This window comes from Balaenoptera physalus (assembly GCF_965194825.1).
Source record: "Balaenoptera physalus genome assembly, chromosome: 12".
In the NCBI taxonomy this organism is placed as follows: Eukaryota; Metazoa; Chordata; class Mammalia; order Artiodactyla; family Balaenopteridae; genus Balaenoptera; species Balaenoptera physalus.
Window position 1 is genome coordinate 47,899,858 of NC_138897.1, and position 19,350 is coordinate 47,919,207.

Sequence of the window (19,350 nt, forward strand, 5' to 3'; positions counted from 1 at the left end):
TATTTGTTGAATAAACTAGTAAAGATATCAGTGACTTTATGTACCTTACTTCATGGAATTCTAACAACTGCCCCCCGATATAGAGATTATTTTTCCTATTCATAGCTTATTGACTGAACCTCAGTTTTGTCATTTATAAAGATATAAATAATGTTACTCGGCAGAATGAGTGAGGCTCAGAGAGATTATATAGCAAAAGCAGTCAGGCAGATTGCAAGGAACTGATTGCATAATAATATCCAGGTCTGTCTGACTTAGTTGCTAAACTGTTACTTGAGTCCACTGATGTCGGCAAATGAAGCTACCTGGTCAGAAGAAGGGATCCCTTAGGAGCTGCATCTTTTTACACTGTAACAGTTATGTGTTCAGGCATGGGTATACCATTTTGGGGTGACAGGATATCATCCAAGCTGCAGAATTTTCAAATTATGTATTTTATAAAGTAACAAGTTTAGCAGAAATCATCTTAGTTTAAAACTCTACCTAAATTCTGACTACCGAATCATTTGCTTTAATTATTTTAAAAGAGCTCATTCTACTTAAAATCTCAGGTTGATGTCACCGTTGCTCCCAATCTGGCTTGTCTAATACTTGATTAAGCTGTGCTTGAACACTGGAGTCAAGAGCATTGCCGCAGTAACCCATGAACAGAGCTTATATTCTCGATTTCTTTTTACTTTTTATAATTGCAAAAAAACCCAAAAAACAAAAACCCTACAGCATCCTAAGGGTACAGCAGAAGTTCAGAGGACTCTAACATTGTTTAGTTTTAAGACCAAAAAATGGAATAGTTTGTTGGTGTGGTAGTAGGTTTTACATGCCTATATAAGGAAAGATACATTTACACTGGGCCAACAGCAATCATATCTTAAGTCCCCAATTAAAATGTGACTTTTTTTTTTTTTTTAAAGATTTATTTTATTGATTAATTGATTGATTGATTGATTGCTATGTTGGGTCTTCGTTTCTGTGCTAGGGCTTTCTCTAGTTGCGGCAAGTGGGGGCCACTCTTCATCACGGTGCGCGGGCCTCTCACTATCGTGGCCTCTCTTGTTGCAGAGCACAGCCTCCAGACGCGCAAGCTCAGTAGTTGTGGCTCACGGGCTCAGTCGCTCTGCGGCATGTGGGATCTTCCCAGACCAGGGCTCGAACCCGTGTCGCCTGCATTAGCAGGCAGATTCTCAACCACTGCGCCACCAGGGAAGCCCTAAAATGTGACTTTTTAAACTTCAAAACCCCATGTGACTGTTTAGCCATCTGTTTAATGAAACAACCACCATTGATTTGGACATAGATGATTATTACAATAAGAACAGTGCTGGGGAAAGATCAACTCATCCCAGTTGAGTATGACAGTTAATTATGAAGAGATACTTAGTGAAGGCTATTTAGCATTATCTCATATCCAGGAAAGAAATAGGTAACAAATCTCAATCTAGGTATAGATCATGTAGAATATGTGATTATACACATTTTTGAATAATTATTTTTTAAATATCTAAGATATATACTAAATAGTAGATTTACTGAGCTATACTCAACTGGAAGGAGTAGTGTTGTTTTCCATAAATTATCTATTCAACTCTTTGCATTTGACGTTTTGGTGAAATATTATTTCAAGTTATTACAGTGGAAGCTTTTGTGTTTTATGGCCACCCTTACTGGTGTAACAAGGAATCTTCAGCATTTATCCCTGGTGGAACCCATGACTACAGCCCTTAACACACTGCCAGGAAAACACTAAAGAGATGATTTTAGAAAACTCTCCACTAGTAAATGTCACGAAGGAAAGGGGAGTCCCCATGAATTCTGAGAACTCATAAATAATAGTTTTAAATTTCTGTATGATAACACTGCTTTTATAAGGAGCAAAACTGATTAATTTCCTTCTCACTCTCTTGGTCTAAGTACTTTTGAGATGTGAAATAGATAATAGCCACACCACGGAGGAAAACTAAGCAAAAGACTTTCATAATTAGTATCATATAACGGACATAGCATAATTGAGCTCTGTGTGTATTGACGAGCATCGGCATTTATTACTGGCTCATCAATATTAGAATCAAGGTGATTTTTACCAGGATTGCCTCACAGGAGAGGAAGAACTTCTCTGCCTGGCTCCTCATTCTCGTTCTGGGCATGAAAGTCAGTTTTATTATGTTTCACGTACAGTAATTGCTTGGCACTTCTGGTCGCTCCAGTGTGAAAATCTTGTGAATTTAGATTGCATCAGTTTAGAACATGTGATGGAATTTAGATAAGTTCCATTTTATCATGCCATTAATGAAGAAGAGTTTTAAAGAATTAATAGGAAGCTGTTTTAGGAGGATTTTGATGACTTTAAGAGAAGAATTTTAGGAAGACCCTAATATATTCTTCATTTCAATGCATAATGGAGTTAGCTGTACATGGACTCCTCTGGAGGAATGTGTAGTGTTTAAGAGCTCTAGCTTTCTTTAAGCTCACTGAGGCCTTCATTGTAAAATGACAATAAACTTTACTAGGGATTATTAGTCCCAGTTTATCATCAGACTTAAAGATGAATTCAGGTGTTTCCACATCATAGCTGTGTGATCTTGGGTAAGTTATATAGGACTTTAATTTGGGTTTCTTTAAAATGGATGATATAAGTACTTTTTCTCAAGGGTTGTTTGGAAGAAATTAGATAATGAATCAAAGATTTTTGTATTAATGCTTCCACATCTAAGCACTCAATATGAGTTAGGTATTATTAATATTTATCTTAAGATTAATTTAGAATGAATAGTACTGGTTTTCTCCTTGGAGGTACATATTTTATCATGTATTTAGGATATTGTAAATTCCTTGAAAAACACATATGTATCTATTAAACTGTAATATAAATTTTATTCATTCATTCTGCCCTTCTCTCCAATGAGCTTGAGTCAGTTATAATTGTAATACAGACATATAAAGGAGTAACTTTGGTCTGCTTATTTTTAGTTGAGCCAACATTTTATATATAAGGATTTTTCCTAAAATATTTTACGTTATTAATAATAAATTTTGTAAAAGTACTAAGTATACAACAGAATTTAGGAGAGTGGAAGAGTTGAGAATTGGGAGACATGAGACTTGGCTTCTATTTCTAGTTCAGTTTGTCCTTAGGCAAAAGAGTTTCTTCAAGCTTTAAGGAAGAAATTTGTACTGAATTATTTCTATGGCCATTTACAGTTATCTGATTATGATTCTACAGTAAACTCAGAAAAACTCTATTTTCAAAATTATATTGTTTAACTTCTGGCCATGTCTAATCACGTATCTTTGCTTCTACTGTTTTTTTTTCACTTAATAGGAAAGAGTACATGATTGCTTTATCTTGAAGTTGACTTTTTTCCCAAAATCTTGAAATAATGAGGTTATCCAGTGACCTTAAAAAATATCTAGTTCCACTCAGCTGGGACCTTATTCTAGTTTCTGAGAAGACCAATTAAATATATCTGGGAAAAACCCAACTCTATCATTTTCTCCATAAAGGAAAGTATATAAATTATTACACACAGTAACTTATACTGTTCTAGTAAAAGTCATTTCCCATTTTGTTTTTAAATATTAAAAAAGAATTTGAAAGGAAATGCTACCAAATAATTTTAATTAAAGAGATATTTTACCTTGTATTCTCTCTGTTCAACAAACTATTAAGTGTTTAAGGAATGTATGTGTTTATTACCACAATTTAGTCAGCTTAATGAAGCTCCATAGCCTTACATATTCCGAATTTTGAATAGAGGTACCAGATAAAGAGAAAAAATAAAAGGAATGAAGAACAGAAATAGGTCTCTGAATTTCATGTGCCTATCAATAATTGGATCAGGAAAATAGAGACTGCTGATATTTTATTTAGCTTCTGTTAATTCAGTCCCTAGAACTAAATGAAGTGTCTTAAGATGTAGTTTATAAAGGTGTGAACTCTCACTTCTATTTGAATAATGCTAGCTACAATGAAATAAATGATTTTTGTATAATGGAATGTTCTTATTCCCATTTTTCCTATAACACTGTTGCCTCAAAACATAATTCAGTTGAGAAGAACAACATTGTGTAGCCAATTCCCATGGGGTTTAGAGTATAATTTTGAGCCATGTTATGGCCATCTTTTAATGAAACACTGATTTTTGTAGCTTAGTATATTTTCAGTTCTGAGCTAGACTATCTATCTTATCCATATTCAATGAAGTACAGAATGAAATGAAGCAATATGCATTTTGAAATTATATATACACCTTTATGACAATTTAAATATTTTTTAATGTTTACCTCATTTGACCCTCTCTGTTCCCAACACACAGTCCTGGCTTTATAATTTCCTTCTCAAAACTATTCTTCCTGCTACCTCAGAGGGCCTCTTTCTTTTCTTTCTTTTGCAAAAATGACATTCCAAATATCCTAATGCTTTATTGTCAAAGTTGTCTAGCTATCATTTCCATCATCTCACAGGGTTAGCAGGTGGAGACTGCACCCTATAGCCTTCCTACCTTTTGCCTACAGAGGCTACTTTGGAGGTGGAAACATGGGGGAATCGGATGAGGTGGCAGCAGAAATTTCTTCCTAGTTCAAATAAAGTCAAAGCTTGGTCTCTTTCTGCACTGAACAAATTCTACTGAAGAGTAGCTATTAAAACACTGTGGTCTGAATTGAGCTGTTCTAGAATATTGTTTGAGATAGAAATGCTGTGGTTCAGTGTGCTAATGCACATCATACATGCCAGAGTTAGCAAAATGAATCAAGTACAATAAAGGCATGCTCACATTCATTTACAAAAATTAATTAAAAGATCTCTATTAGTTGGGAGGCCTCTAAGAAATATGTATGGCATCCACACATATTTTGGACTGAGGCTTTGAAAACCCTAAGATGATATACCATTATATATGCTAGATTGCTAAAAGATGCTTATTTTGTCATTTCATATTCTGCTATCTCATCTCGTTTAATTTTTATGTTACTTATCTATCATTTGCTTATCATAATTTTTTAGAAAACTGTCTGGTATCATTAAGTGCTTCATCTTTCAGTTAGATAATTTTTCATGTAATTATGGGAAAAAATGGAAAACTTTTCTGATTATCACAAATGATATGGAGAATCACAAACAATTTGTAGTTAATTAAGAGCTTAGTCAGGAGGTTAATGAATTTCTAAATGGGCTACACAGACGATGGATATCCAACATGTACCTGTTAGACTAATAATATTGACACATATTTTATAAATAAAACAAAGCATGTAGGCACACATGCACATCTCACATCTAGAACACTGAATTTTTGTTATAGCAAAATTGTTCTAGGACTGAATTTTCAGTTTGTTTTTAAGCTAAAGTAAGGTGTTTTTTATAAGAATTTTAATCACATCAATTGTGTCACAACTTAGACTGTAAATAGTCATAATATTTCATATTAAGATTGTTTGACATGGTCTGAGTGTCTGTCAGTTTTTCCAACTGTTTCGGCCCTGTCACTTGTTTTTGTTTTGTTTTGTTGTGCATTGTCGTATGTTATAAGAGAATTAAAGGACTTGTTTTATTTGCAAAACCCAGTCAGCAATTTTACCACTGCCTGTTCAAACTCCAGCTTAATGGCCCAGACTAAACACTTGTGACAAAGGAGCTGTGGGAATGGATGATGGATCTGTAGCAACTCTAGCTTTACCGTCTAACTAGCTTTCATTATTCATCTTTGCAATTTCCATTTCCTCTTTCTACTGAAATCAGTTGAGTTGAAATACATGGATACTCCTGCACATCCTATGAGATCTTCTGAGCATAGCATTGGACTGTTAATGATACTGTTAATAATTTTTTCATGTTTTTTTCTCTCTTTTTTTTTAGTCTCGACCTATTCCTTCCCACCTTACTTCAGCAGTTGCAGAGAGTATCTTGGCTTCAGCCTGTGAGAGTGAGAGTAGAAATGCCGCCAAGAGGATGCGTCTGGATAGACAACAGGTACTGAGGAGTCTTGGGGTTCTGGTGACCACCAGCTATAGCAAATATGGTTAAGTTAATCTGACTTATGGAGAAGAGCAGAATCTCTGGAATGGATTTAAAGTCCACAGAGATATCGTTTTTCTGTCTTTGTGATATGAATTTAAACTTGAAAAAGGCATGTCCATGAGATCAGTGGAGACGCAATGACAAAAATGTTCTGCGATGAAAAATGGGCAATTGTAAAATTAATGAGTTAAAATTCTGTTTAGTATCCAATTTGAAGGCTAATGACTTATTTAAATAAGAGGCTCTAAATGATCATTTACAATAGTTTTGTAAGTTTACCTGATCGTTTATGACAATGACCTGATTATGGTCTTTTTGAATGAAAATGAACCTCTCTTAATTTCTTCTGGTCCATTGCCAAATATCAATAGATTATGCTAGGTATGGGGAAAACACAACATAACCTTGAAGACCAGAAAGCCGTAAAATGGGGGTATAAAATAAGGAAAATCTATGTCCTGGGCTTACCTTCACATTAACAAATCATTTACTGTATAACCATTAAGTATCATCTTTCTACATCTCTTTTCTAAGGCTGTATATCCATGTGATGTAGATGTGTGTATTCGTTGTGCATTGTTCACTGATGTTTCACTTAGTTTTTCCCCTCGTTTATCTCCATCTGTGTGTCTCCCCCTCTCATGTCTGGAATGTTTTTGTTTCCTTTTTCTCTCTAGCCCTGTTTCTTAATTACCCATAATAAAGAACTCAATTTTAATATATAATTTTAGGTGTTATACATAAAGTATGCCATGTTCTGACTTTTAAATTATTTTTACAACAAATGATCTGGGTGCTTCATATTTCTAATTGAGGCTGGGATACGGAGACTAAATTGTCAGCCCAATTTTGTTTTTCCTGTGAGACAATGAGCTTCAAAGAAAATGGAAAAAAAAAGTTTTTACATTCCAGGCTTACAATATTTTAAGTGTTTTAGAATGGCATTATTTTTTAATTGTATGTATTTATACTTAATATAACATGTGCCAATAATTCTATACAATGCAAAAGATGAAGCCTTAGGTTAAATAAAAAATACGGTATTAGCCTCAGATAAAATATGTATATGAAAATGCTGATTTGGAATTTGCTAAGCATTCTCATTGCCAAACATATTTATTCACTTATACATGCCCTCAGTTGAGACTTTGTCATTATTATTTTTTTTTAGGGTCTTTTTTAAAATTTTATTTATTTAATTTATTTATTTTTGGCTGCATTGGGTCTTCGTTGCTGCGTGCGGGCTTTCTCCAGTTGCCAGGAGCGGGGGCTACTCTTGCGGTGTGCGGACTTCTCATTGCGGTGGCTTCTCTTGGTTGCGGAGCACGGGCTTTAGGCACACGGGCTTCAGAGTTGTGGCATGCGGGTTCAATAGTTTTGGCTCACGGGCTCTAGAGCGCAGGCTCAGTAGTTGTGGCACGGGCTTAGTTGCTCCGCGGCATGTGGGATCTTCCCAGACCAGGGATCGAACCCCTGTCCCCTGCATTGGCAGGCGGGTTCTTAACCACTGTGCCACCAGGGAAGCCCGAGACTTTTGTCATTATTATATCTCTAAAATTTATCTTGCTTAAAATAAGTTACAGGCCAATATATAATACCGTATTTAGCATAGTGATTAAGATTGCATATTCTGGAGTTAAATACAACTGATTTTGATTCTCAGCTCTACCCTTACTGTGTGACCTTCACAAAATTATTCCAATTCCCTGTGCCTAGTTTTCTCATATGTAAAATAACAGTAATAACAGTACTAATCTTATAGGGGTGTGTGAGAACCCTGAATGATAGATTTATGTTAGGTACTTAGCAATTTGCCTGGCACATGGTAAGCATCAAGAAAATTCAGCCTAGAAAAAGTTATTTTAATTGATGTTCTAGCTTTTCTATCATTGCATTGGTATCAGTAAGACTATAAAGAAGCATTAATAGTACTATCTCAGATATAGGAGTTTTGAATTCAGACTAAGTCCATTTGAGAAAAGATCATTATTCTAGAAATCAGAATGGTAAAATTCTGGGATTGAAAGGACTCTCCTTGTTGTCAGTTTGCTACATACCTCATCCAATCTACACTCTAGAATACCCCTGAATCATAGAATCAATCATATGTGCAGTTGTTATGAAAATTAAATGACTGATTCATGTTATGTACTGCCTACAGTCTCCTTCTACAAGATCCCCAAAGCTGGTCGTCCACAATATTTGGTCCAATCACTTAACCACTGTTGACCTAATCTGTAAAATGGAGGGTACAAATATATAGTTATTTCTTCTTACTGTGAATTATATAGATTTCACTTGGCATGCAGCACAAAGGCTTCTACCAAGTGGATTTTACACTTTCATCAGAGCATGGAGATGTGGGAGCGGGAGCTCCCCTAATTGGATCTAAACACGCTTTGCCTAAGTAGAGACAACCAGAGTTCTTTTTGGTGTTGGCAATGGTATCATCCTTTTCTAGGCACATTCTTAACCCAACTCACAATTCTTAGAATTTTCCAGTGACTCAAAGATTCTTCATTGTGTCCCTGCCTTTCTGTTGGTGCATGAAAGTTCAGAAATGAGACAGTTAAAATCTAAATTCTGTTCAGCTGCACACATGACTACTTGCTGCCCCTGGTTAGCCATATGTAGGGCTGTAATTATATGTGTCCTTCAGAGTTTATGAAACTTGATAAATTAATTGGGCTTTATAAAGCTATGAACATGAAAGGTACTATGGATGTGTTAAATACTTTATTTCATATGTCCACCTTGCCCCAGGGTCTAGAGGAGGCAGCCTCAGCCCTGAAGCAAGTAGGCAAGGGCAGGAACCTACTGCCTCATTAGGAATCAGATAACACAGGGCTGAGGTCAATCCCCAATGCATTATAGAATATACTCAGCATTTCTTTTCTTTTCTTTTTTTTTAATAAATTTATTTATTTATTTTTGGCTGCTTTGGGTCTTTGTTGCTGCTCGTGGGCTTTCTCTAGTTGCGGAGAACGGAGGCTACTCTTTGTTGCGGTGCACAGGCTTCTCATTATTGGGGAGCATGGGCTCTAGGCATGCGGGCTTCAGTAGTTGTGGCTCGTGGGCTTCAGTAGTTGTGGCTTGCAGGCTCTCGAGCGCAAGCTCATTAGTTGTGGCACGTGGGCTCAGTTGCTCCATGGCATGTGGGATCTTCTGGGACCAGGGCTCGAACCCGTGTCCCCTGCGTTAGAAGGTGGATTCTCAACCACTGTGCCACCAGGGAAGTCCCAGCATTTCTTTTCTTTTAATATGAAAATCTAGAATTTTTATGTTACCTAGGAAATCCTTTTTCACTTTGGTAATTCAAAAAGATGGGCAGAGTCAGACTTCACATTTATATTTCTATGGCATAGCTCAAATTGTCTTTATCTTTGTTATTTAGATATTATCTCACTACTATTTACTTAAAAACAAATCTATCTCAATGTTTTTGGCTACAGTTCATCTCACCAGAGAGACAGAGGCAGAAAGTGAGAAAGATTAGAACCATCCACTTGCTGGTCATTTATCTCCCATCGCTTTGTACTTGCTCTTTTTGAGGGATGACAAATATTCTATTCCTAGGTTTGCTGAAATTTCTGACTAATGTGAGGGTTCCTTTGGCTTCTTTTCTCTATTTAAGTTCTTTCAGTTAAATTAGCTTTTAGTTTTATAGAAGGGATCACGTAAAACCAATGGTCAAGGGCTTCCTCGGCAGATCCAGCCCTCATGAAGTACAATGCAGCACGAGTGTGCTGGGTGACAGTTTTTGTGGTGACTGGGACAGATGGAAAATCAATGGTAGGCTGTGATGTGACACCTTTGACTCTATTGAAAAGAACACCATAGGGGGAAAGGGGAACTGGCATGTTAGTTGCTTGTGGCATAATAAAAGGGGAGAAAGCGGGGGAAAAAATACTGAAAACTGATATATCGCTGAGTTAAAGAAGAAAATCGCTATTAGTAAACCAACAGGAAACCATCGGCCCAAGACCAAAAACTATTTAATAAGCCCATAGTTCCTGCTACTCTGTTTTCTATAGTACTGGTGAATTCTCTGTGATCTGTACCTCTTCATGATTTTTCCTTTGTTCTGTTAGGGTGCTAATGAGTGGGCATGTTATTAAAAGAAACATAATGGTAGGTATCAAGGTTGAAAATATAGTCACATAAGCACGGTGACAATTTTAATACAGACATTTCATTTTGTCATGGATGTATTTGAAGACTATCGAAAACACCATGGTCAAGCTGTTTTTGAGTCAGGCAGCTCTCCTTTCATGTTTCCTTCTGTATTTGCGTGTGCTTTTGGTAACGTTTCTAATATTTCACAAATGCACAATTGAAATAAATATTTTTCAGTAGGATTTTATGCTTAAATGTAAACATTGTGATAGTAACTGAGATAGGGTTTGAAACCTATTTCTGTGGCCTTCCAGCCCACACTCCCATACCCCTACTCTCAGTCATCCTCGGCTTTCATTCTACTTCTAGCATTTGTCTTTCTTATATACAATATTTTGGAGAAAGAAAACTCTATCTTTGAGTGTTCCAACATGTGTTTCAGCATGGCCCTCTCATCCAAAGGAAAAAAAATATAAGAGAAACAAAGTACCACCTAGAGTAGTTCCTTGAATATATTGTAATTTCTTCTGTAACACATGTAATTTTAAACAATTGAAATAGAATATACTTCACAAGTCACCTAACTGTAATAGGCCTTATTTTCTTCATTAGTAATAATATTAATAACAACAGAACAGCAGGAACATGTATGGATGAAGCACTGTTTGAGGTGGGTTGCAAGCCTATTTTATGTAACTGTCATCGCTTTTCATGAAGTGGAGGCATTGAGGCTTAGAGCCTTTAGCGCAGAGCTGCTCAGGATGGATCCCCACTTGGATCCAATCCTTGTGCTTTTTAAAATCATGCTTATAGTAACATTTAAAAAAAATACTTTCAGACATGCAGGCTTATTTTTGATAATTTAGGAAATAGAGTAATGTATAGAGAAGAAATATAATTGACTAGTAATTCCACTATTCAGTTTTATAATATAATTCTTTCTACTACTCTTTCTATGCAAAACTTCCTGTTTTATAAAGCAAAATAGTATCACATTGTATCCTTCCATTTAGCTTAATGTTGTGAATATTTATGGTATCACTATGTAAGTTTATCAGTTATTTATAGAAGCCCCTTAATACTCCATCATGTAGTATTTTCTAAATTATTAACTGTTGATTTTGTTTTTTCTACCATAATTTGCCTGTGAAAAGGATACCTTGCCAGTTATTTTTTTAGGATAAATTATGAGACCTGGGTCAAAAACCAGCAAGGCTTTTTAAGCTCTTGATATGTATAAGGTCCATGCTCTTAATTTCTACCTTATTCCTATAAAAATAAGCGATTTTGCTTGTTTTATAAACATAAGCCTATTAAAAGCTTTTTTTAACTTCTAAGAATCTTTGATTCTTAACCAGTGGTTCCTAAACCTTTCAAACATAGCATGTCTTTTTTACAGTAAACACCTTGAAATGCCCCACTTTTAGATCCTGAAATGCAATTTGTAGTTAATATAAATTATGCTCACAATTTAAATATATATGGATAATGTCTTGATTTTAATATAAATAATACGTTATTTATTTTAAAAGTAATATATAATCAAATAACATGTATTTTTGGTGTGGAAATATGGGGAGTCCACATCACTGGAAGATACAATAAAGTCATCAGCTGCTTCTGTCTGTCCCTCAAATCAATGAAGAAGCCGCAGCTACAACTGTCCTCTGATACAGGTGTATTGTGGCAGCTCACAGAATTCAGTGACGTGAACTTTACCAACGGTGAAAGACTAGTGGTACAGTTCCAAACAAAACATAGCACAATACTCCCTCGATTTACAAGGTAGTGTATTCCTGAGACAATTCAACATATCTTTTAAAACATGCACAAAAACTTTGTTTTTATACCTAAAATGAAATTAAACTTTAGGCTCAGGAAACCCTATTCAGGCTTTCACCTACAAAAATATCCAGCATGACTTTTTAAAATTCACATGGGAACAGGGACAGTTCTTAGTTGATTGGTACTGCCTGGAGAATGTCTGAGCTTTCCGTAAGCTGGTCCTCCCACTTCATGCCTATTTCACCTGCTATATATTTTCCAGATGTCCCCTAGAAGTGGTAATGCCCTTTCTGAGAAGCACTGCTATGGACAACTAGCCTAGGATTTGAATACAGGAATGAGAATAATACATTCTCAGATCTATTCCTTGATAATGAATTCATAACTCAGTTCCTCCCATTTTGAAGAGACTGGCCTTGAGGTTCAAAACCCACAATTTTCCATAGATTTGCACTCATTATGTCAAATGAATTCTCCCTCCATCCTTTTTTCTACCTTCTGTTTACTTTTTTGTTTTTAAATTCACCAGAGCCTAAAAGTAAAAATTGGAGGCTATAAGATAAAAGTAACTTAACCAGGCCCTTTGGTTTAATTTTATTTCTTTGCAAAAAGGAAGCAATTAAGTGTCAATGGCTATAGCAGTTATGCCCCCAGTCAAAAAACTAAGCCACATATGATTACTAATTCCAGTTGTATTTCTAAAGTATAATTCCATTTTGTATTTATCGTTCAGCTATTTTCAATATCTCCTGAGATTACAGTTACATCCTTTTCTAATTTGGAAGTCACCATCAATTAAATTACCATGTTCAACATTTACAATAGGGACACCACAACATCCAACAGTTTGCTACAAATATAATGCCACAAAAAGACAAGGCTCAATAATCTTCAAAAATGCATGTTTTCATCAGTTTCAATCATTCATAAATACGCTGTTTGCACACTCACCATTGGAGGGTGTGACTAGGTGTACACTGAACCATCTATTCACTCAGTTGGTCTCTAAAATGCCTGGCAGTGGTTAGTAAGTAATCATATTCCACAGGAAGAGAGGTTTTTTCCATCTGGGAAATAGCTAACAGAAGTGGATATTGAACCATGACCTTAAATTCATGAGCACCAAGGGGTGGACAAATTAGTAAAGCAATCCAGAGAGACTTGAATACATTCTCACTACTGCAAACCAACCATCATACCTATATACTACCAGAACAGACTCTCAGAATGGTTATAATCACATTTTTAAATAATAAAAATAGGGAAATATTATACATTTCCATAATATATTTGTAAACATAGAAACTTTATAAACATAAAAACTAAGGAAAAGTAAATATATATACCAAATTAAAATGTTTCACAGCTACATAAAATATCACTTATGGATAACTACAATAAATATTTGCTATTCTAATTTAAAAATTTTAGTTCATTGGCACATTATATAATATTTGAGAAACACGGTTAAATAGTTTTACTGGAATATTTATTTGCTCTGTAGGGAAGAATATTTGACTTGTATTCTGTTGGTATTTTGTGAGCAAGATAATTGCTTTACGAATCTGTATTCTTTCAGCATTAACTTAATAATGTGGCTGGACTTCAAATATGTATTATTTCCAACTTGAGGTCTTGCAAGATAACTTTTTAATGACAAAAGTTTTAAATTCTTATTTTTCCAAGGTTTTTGAACTGCTCTAGGGAGTTCCTTAAATATTATCTGTATCAGCAAGAGATATGATTAATAGGAGAAAATTAGCTCTAAGTAGTCCTAAAGTAGTTTATTTAGCAAATAATCATTACATGGAAGATATTTTGCTTGGTACAGAGGCTACAAAACAAGGATGGAGAACCTTTACTGAGGATTTACCAGGTACTAGATTTGCTTAAAATCACTTGCTACTGAGCAGGTGTTTTTATTCTTTCTTTGCAGAGGAATGAGACATAACATCTTTCCTCTAGAAACTCACATTCTGTTAAAGACAAGTGAAATTAGTATGGTAAATGAAATTATAAGGGTGTGATCAGATTGTTGTGAAAGCCAGAGGAGAGTTCTTCTAATTCTGCCTGGGAAACCCAGGAGGGCTTCCCAGAGGAGGCACTATTTGAGCCAGACCATGAGAAATGAAGGAGACTATGAGAGCTAACAGATGATAGTCCAGACACATGGAGCCTTTTGAAACATGAAAGTTTCCTGAGTACCAAAAACAGTCATCTCTGTGAGTGAAACTTGAGATTCTTGGGAAGAAATAAAAGGAGAGGGGATTGGACATGAGGGTTTAAATTAGACTGTGGGCATTTTATATGCTCTGTTAAGTTATATGGACTTTAAGTACATGCCAGAGATGAGTGGGAAGGAGAGTGACGTCTCCAATTTTTAGGAAGCTTCAGAACCCTAGGGACAACAAAACGTAGATGTACTGGGGCAAAGGTGAGGTCCCAATTCAGCAAGAATTCCTTTCTTTACCACCTACATTTCAGATTTGCTATTTAATTGTAACAGTAGTTAAATCTGAGCTAATGCCGAAAAGTAATTATGAAGATTAATCTGCTATAAGGTATTTTGAAGTTACAAATGAGTGATTTGGGAATACCTACTCTTCCATGCTGCAGTGTTAGCCCAGCTAATGAGGAATCAAAGTTTAATTTTCTCCTATAGTTTGAACTTATATAACTGTATATATAGATTATTATTCTTTCTATCGTAAATATTTTTCATCTTTTTCTCTTTTTATGATCTCTCAAAAAACTGACATTATGGTTTTCCTCAAACAGTGACTTTTTATCTTTTTTTTTCTTAGATTGAGAGTAAGGTTACTTCTGTATAAAATTTTTCCTTAGTGTATGTATTTTCCTTATGTAATGATATGTCAATGTATATCTGAGTAGTGATGTACAGTGCATGATTCTCTTGGTCTCTCAATAGTACTATGAAGCATGTAGATCAAATGGTTTCCCTTTTCTATAGATGGGGAATCTGAATCTACAAAACTTTCTTTTGGATACATCTATGGGGTTTTGAAGGGGGGGAAACTGGGAACAGCCTCAATTTCTGATTTTATTTTTTGTCTTTCTGTTACTCATTTTGCTTTACTATTTGGTTTTCTGGCTTCATTGAGAATTCTCCCACATTTGTATAGAAATGATTCTTTTTTTAATTTTAGGTGAATCTTTGGCTTAGGATGTTATTAATTTCAAGTGGATCAACGTCAGGATATGAGTAGGTGGTTTGAATTCAGAGAGAGAAATTCATCATAATATGTTAATACACTTTTTGGTGCCAAAGTCAGGGGAACATATGGTTTACTGGGTTCTCCATGAAGACTGCATTTTTGTTAATTTCTTTTAAAACCAGTTATTTTAGGCTTAACAGACGAAGAGTCTGACTTATTTGTTTTATGCCAAATATATTCATTTTTATAATTTATTTCTCATAATCTGTCCATTCCTTGTCCTGTCTTTTCTCTTTAATCTAGCCAGTTTAAAACCCATTAGTTACTCTGAAACAATAATTTTATGTGTATTGGGGAAATTTAGCCATAGTCACAAGTTTATTATGAAATTAGATAATATAATAGCTTGACAAATTGGGCTATGCTTCCTAAAGAGATTTACGATGTTTAACATGATTCAGGTGGTAAATACCACAAGCCCAGTGGCCTCAAGTAATACACGTTTTTCTCTCAGTTACTCAGCACTTTGGGAAAGCATGGTTTCTGCAGAGCTAGCTTTTCTAGATAGCTGTGGGTTAGCCTTGCAAATGATTTTACTTTCATTTGTAGTGGAAATATTCCTAAAATCTCAATGCATCTTCATTTCATGCCCTAACTCTTCGGATCATAACCTTTAAAGATGGATTTAGTTATTAATATTAATCTTTACTAAGGATTGTGTGGTGCTGACATCAGCTTTAAAGCTGACATCAGCTTTAGGTACTGCAGAGCAGGTGATGGAACAGGTGATCTTGTAAAGTCTGTCCTAGAGAAAACTCCCTGAGGCAGGTCAACTCACTTTATTGGTAATTTACCTCTTTCTCATAATGGTGAAGGGAGCCTGACTTTCTGACAGGCTTGGCAGCAAAATTGATCTTTACCTATTAACTTTGCTGAAATGGATCAATCTCTCATATTATCTCTCATCCTCAGGAAGAAGCCCCATCTTTCCCATGCTATCAGTGTTCTTTGCCTGGTCAACAATGTTACTTCTTTCTTGCTTCAACAATCCAATGGCTTCTCAATGTCTACTGGACAGTCTGTATTTGTCCTTATTTACACCCTGTTAAAAGAATATAAGGAAAACTACCTCGCACTGTTTTAGGAGTTTATGCAAAGCTATTTTCTAAGAGCTCTTACCTGCACTCATTCAAGAGCAAAGTGATACTTACATAGGTCAAAAACCAAGTCACATTTATTTTTAAGCTCCCTTTAATGTTTTGCCTTGAACACAAGCAAGATCAAAATAGCCTTTTCAATGAAACAATTAAGTTGAAAGTCCGGTGAGATTCCTACATTAAGATCAAACTTCTCATTAAATCACTTCTCTGGTAACATTCTGTGTTCTTATTTTTCTTGGTTTTGGTGCTAGTTCTGTTATTTAAGAAAACATAATAATGCTTTCTGGGTCTGATATTCAAGGACCCTCAGGGAACTCCCAGCGCCCAGTAGTAACCTTTGCTTTTTTTCATCTCTGAGGTTTGAGACTAGCCTCCTATTCCCAAATCCTCTATGAAAATATAAGTGAGATTTAACAGAAGTCAGGGTTCTGAGTTCTTGAAAGAGGGCAAAGAACAAAAGTACAAAAAGAGGTCATACTTGCAACTGTGAACTGAAGTTATAAAATAGGTAGATATAAGTGAAAATTTATCTGACTCTCATAGGCATTATGATTTCCATCAATAAACAGCAATTAAAGTAAAGCTTTCTACTATATGCCTATCTCTCCTATTCATTATTTTTTTTGCTACATGATTTCTTTCTGTTGGGGGGCCTGAGAAGTTTAGAGAAAGAACATAGCCTTCGATTCAGGCGTTTGGAAAATAGAGTCTGGAAACTCAGAAGCAGTGGCGTGTTTGAACTGCATATGTGGGCGTATATACAGAGTTGCTATACTTGGGGATTGCTAATACATACATAACTTTTCAAAAAAGCCTCTTTTTCAGATTTTTAAATTATCATTTTTACTATAGGACATACTGGACTCAAAAACCGTTAGAGCTTCCAAGAACCTAAAAGACCACTTAGTTCAATAGGTTTATTTTATAAAAGAGACAGGCCTGGAAAATTTCATTTTTAGTTTCAATTTCCTTTCCTTCCTTCCCTCCTTCCCTTCTTCCTTCCTTCCCTCCTTCCTTTCTTCCATTCTTCCTCCCTCCCTCCCTCTCTCTCTCTTTCTTTCTTTCTTTCTTCAGTGATTTTTTTCATATTTCACTAGAAACAGAATTTCTCTTTAAAAAGAAGGAAAACAGACCAATACATACAAAGAATTTAGCTCCCTTTAGATTTCAGAGTAATGTTCTGAGTAATGAAAATCATAATGCTTCATAAATTTCAAATCTTAAGGCCATAATACATTCATAGCATGCAAGAATTTGAATACTATTTTAGATGCAGAACTCAGAAGGTCACATTATTTTATTCAATTGCATTTTTCTAGCATATATTATTGCCTGTGAAGCAAGTTTGAGAAGTCCAATGAAGCTGTCAAGCTTCAAATGTCTCCATAAGTGTGAGGAAAATTTCCTTTCCAGGGAACTGCTCAGCTATCCATGTATCTTCTTTAATTCTTTATTTAAGATCCTGCATTTGAGGTCATTCTAAAAATACAGAATCCTTTCTGCAGTTTTTTACATTAAATGAACTTCTTGAACTACCATGTATTTGATCATTCATATTCTAAGAACAAAATTTGTTGAAATCGTTTCAAATACCCAGATTCAGGTTTAAATGCCAAGTTCTTCACCATTCATAGTATCATCTCAGCTATATTGGAGAAATGAATCAGGGCATGTATGGGAAACACATCATACACAATTATACTAATGTTTGTGTGTCCTCTTACACCTTAATTTGAATGCATGTACATTTTCTCATTTAATTTGTTTCCCAAAACTCAGTGAGGTCTACATCATTACTGCTCTTGTTCATGCCTAAAAATTACACAAAGAGGAAATGCAGTGCCTCATTGTTGCTCCTATTTTCTTTCTATAGAAAGGACATTTGGGGGATTTAGAGATATGTGAATGTGGAGCAGAATCTTTAATGCTCCAAACACACCCTCCTTCCAGCAGTACGCCTTTTCTCAGGCAGTCTGGCAACTCCGGTTCCACTCCTGTGTTTATTTGTACGCCCATCTCAAAGCGCTTTAAGAAGCACCCCTTGGATCAACTGGCAGCCCACAAATCTAAGTCCCTTTCCTCCTTCTCTGTGTAGCAATGACTATCAGCACAGCATATTTGAGGACTTGATTATATTCCCAGGTAACATTGTAATGGCCTCCAGGTGTCTTTTGGAATATTGACTCTATAAATTTTTATCACTCTGTGGGATTAAAACAGCTTTGACCTGCATCACTTTGAGCCCCAAAGATACCTAGTTATGTACTGGGAAAAGGGTAAGCATTAAATAAACATCCATTCGTGGCTTGATGTAGCGTGGCAAAAAGTTCAGTTTTAAGGAAGGAAAGAGCCTTTTAATGAGATGCCTGCCAACACAATAGGAAATGTTCAAGCCCGAGAATGGTGCTCTGTGGCCAAATAGAGCAGGAATCATTGGAATTAATACTGCAATTTAAAATGTTGTCTGACAACTTGGTAAACACAGTTTTAACACCAAATGGGGAAAATCACAAATACAATATGATAGGGAGGAAGGGTGTAGGCTGGGGAAAGGAAGTCTCAACATTTAGTTCTTTGAGCACAATTGCTTTCCACTGTTCAGTGAGAAAAAGAAGGCAGCTTTTAGGTTCCTGACAAAGCAATTATGGTGAGACCCAGACGCTGGGAGCTGACCTGACATTTGCCCTTGGGTAGTTGTCATAGCAGCAGGCTGAATAGCGCAGCTTGATACAATTACTACGGCAGGCTCCGGACAGAAGTTGTGCCTAAATGCAGCACATTTGAACATTAATATACAAGTATGTATATTAAGTCTTCCTTCGTGGTGGCCGTCTCTCTCCTTTACTCGGCGCTCATCTAATTTTAAGTACTAATTTCATAAGAAGTCCATGTTTAAAGGCAACAACAGCTACATGCCTTTGGAAGATTTGCAGTGATATATCTGGGGTGTTGTTCTTTGGGGAGAAGTTATTTTCAACAGTGTTGCTAACAAAAGAAAGGTTTAGATGCTGTAAACTGGATGTAGCGCTTTTTTCTTAAAGCTGTGTATGCTGTCTATTCTCATCAAATAGATAATTTTGTCCTTATTTTCTCTTTGCTT

At 35.6% G+C, this 19,350-nt stretch overlaps 1 protein-coding gene and 1 long non-coding RNA gene across 11 annotated transcripts in view; one reads left to right on the forward strand and one right to left on the reverse strand.

Moving 5' to 3' along the window:
- The window catches only part of LOC309639260, a 433,950-nt gene that overhangs the window by 311,494 nt on the left and 103,106 nt on the right, over positions 1-19,350 (reverse strand). The window lies entirely within an intron of this gene.
- Positions 1-19,350, forward strand: part of NOL4 (nucleolar protein 4) — a 401,283-nt gene that overhangs the window by 295,660 nt on the left and 86,273 nt on the right. For all 10 annotated transcript variants that reach the window (XM_082416104.1, XM_082416103.1, XM_082416105.1 and 7 more), the window contains one exon: positions 5,852-5,965. In XM_082416104.1, coding sequence (XP_082272230.1) covers positions 5,852-5,965 — 114 coding nt within the window. The remainder of the gene's footprint in view (positions 1-5,851; positions 5,966-19,350) is intronic.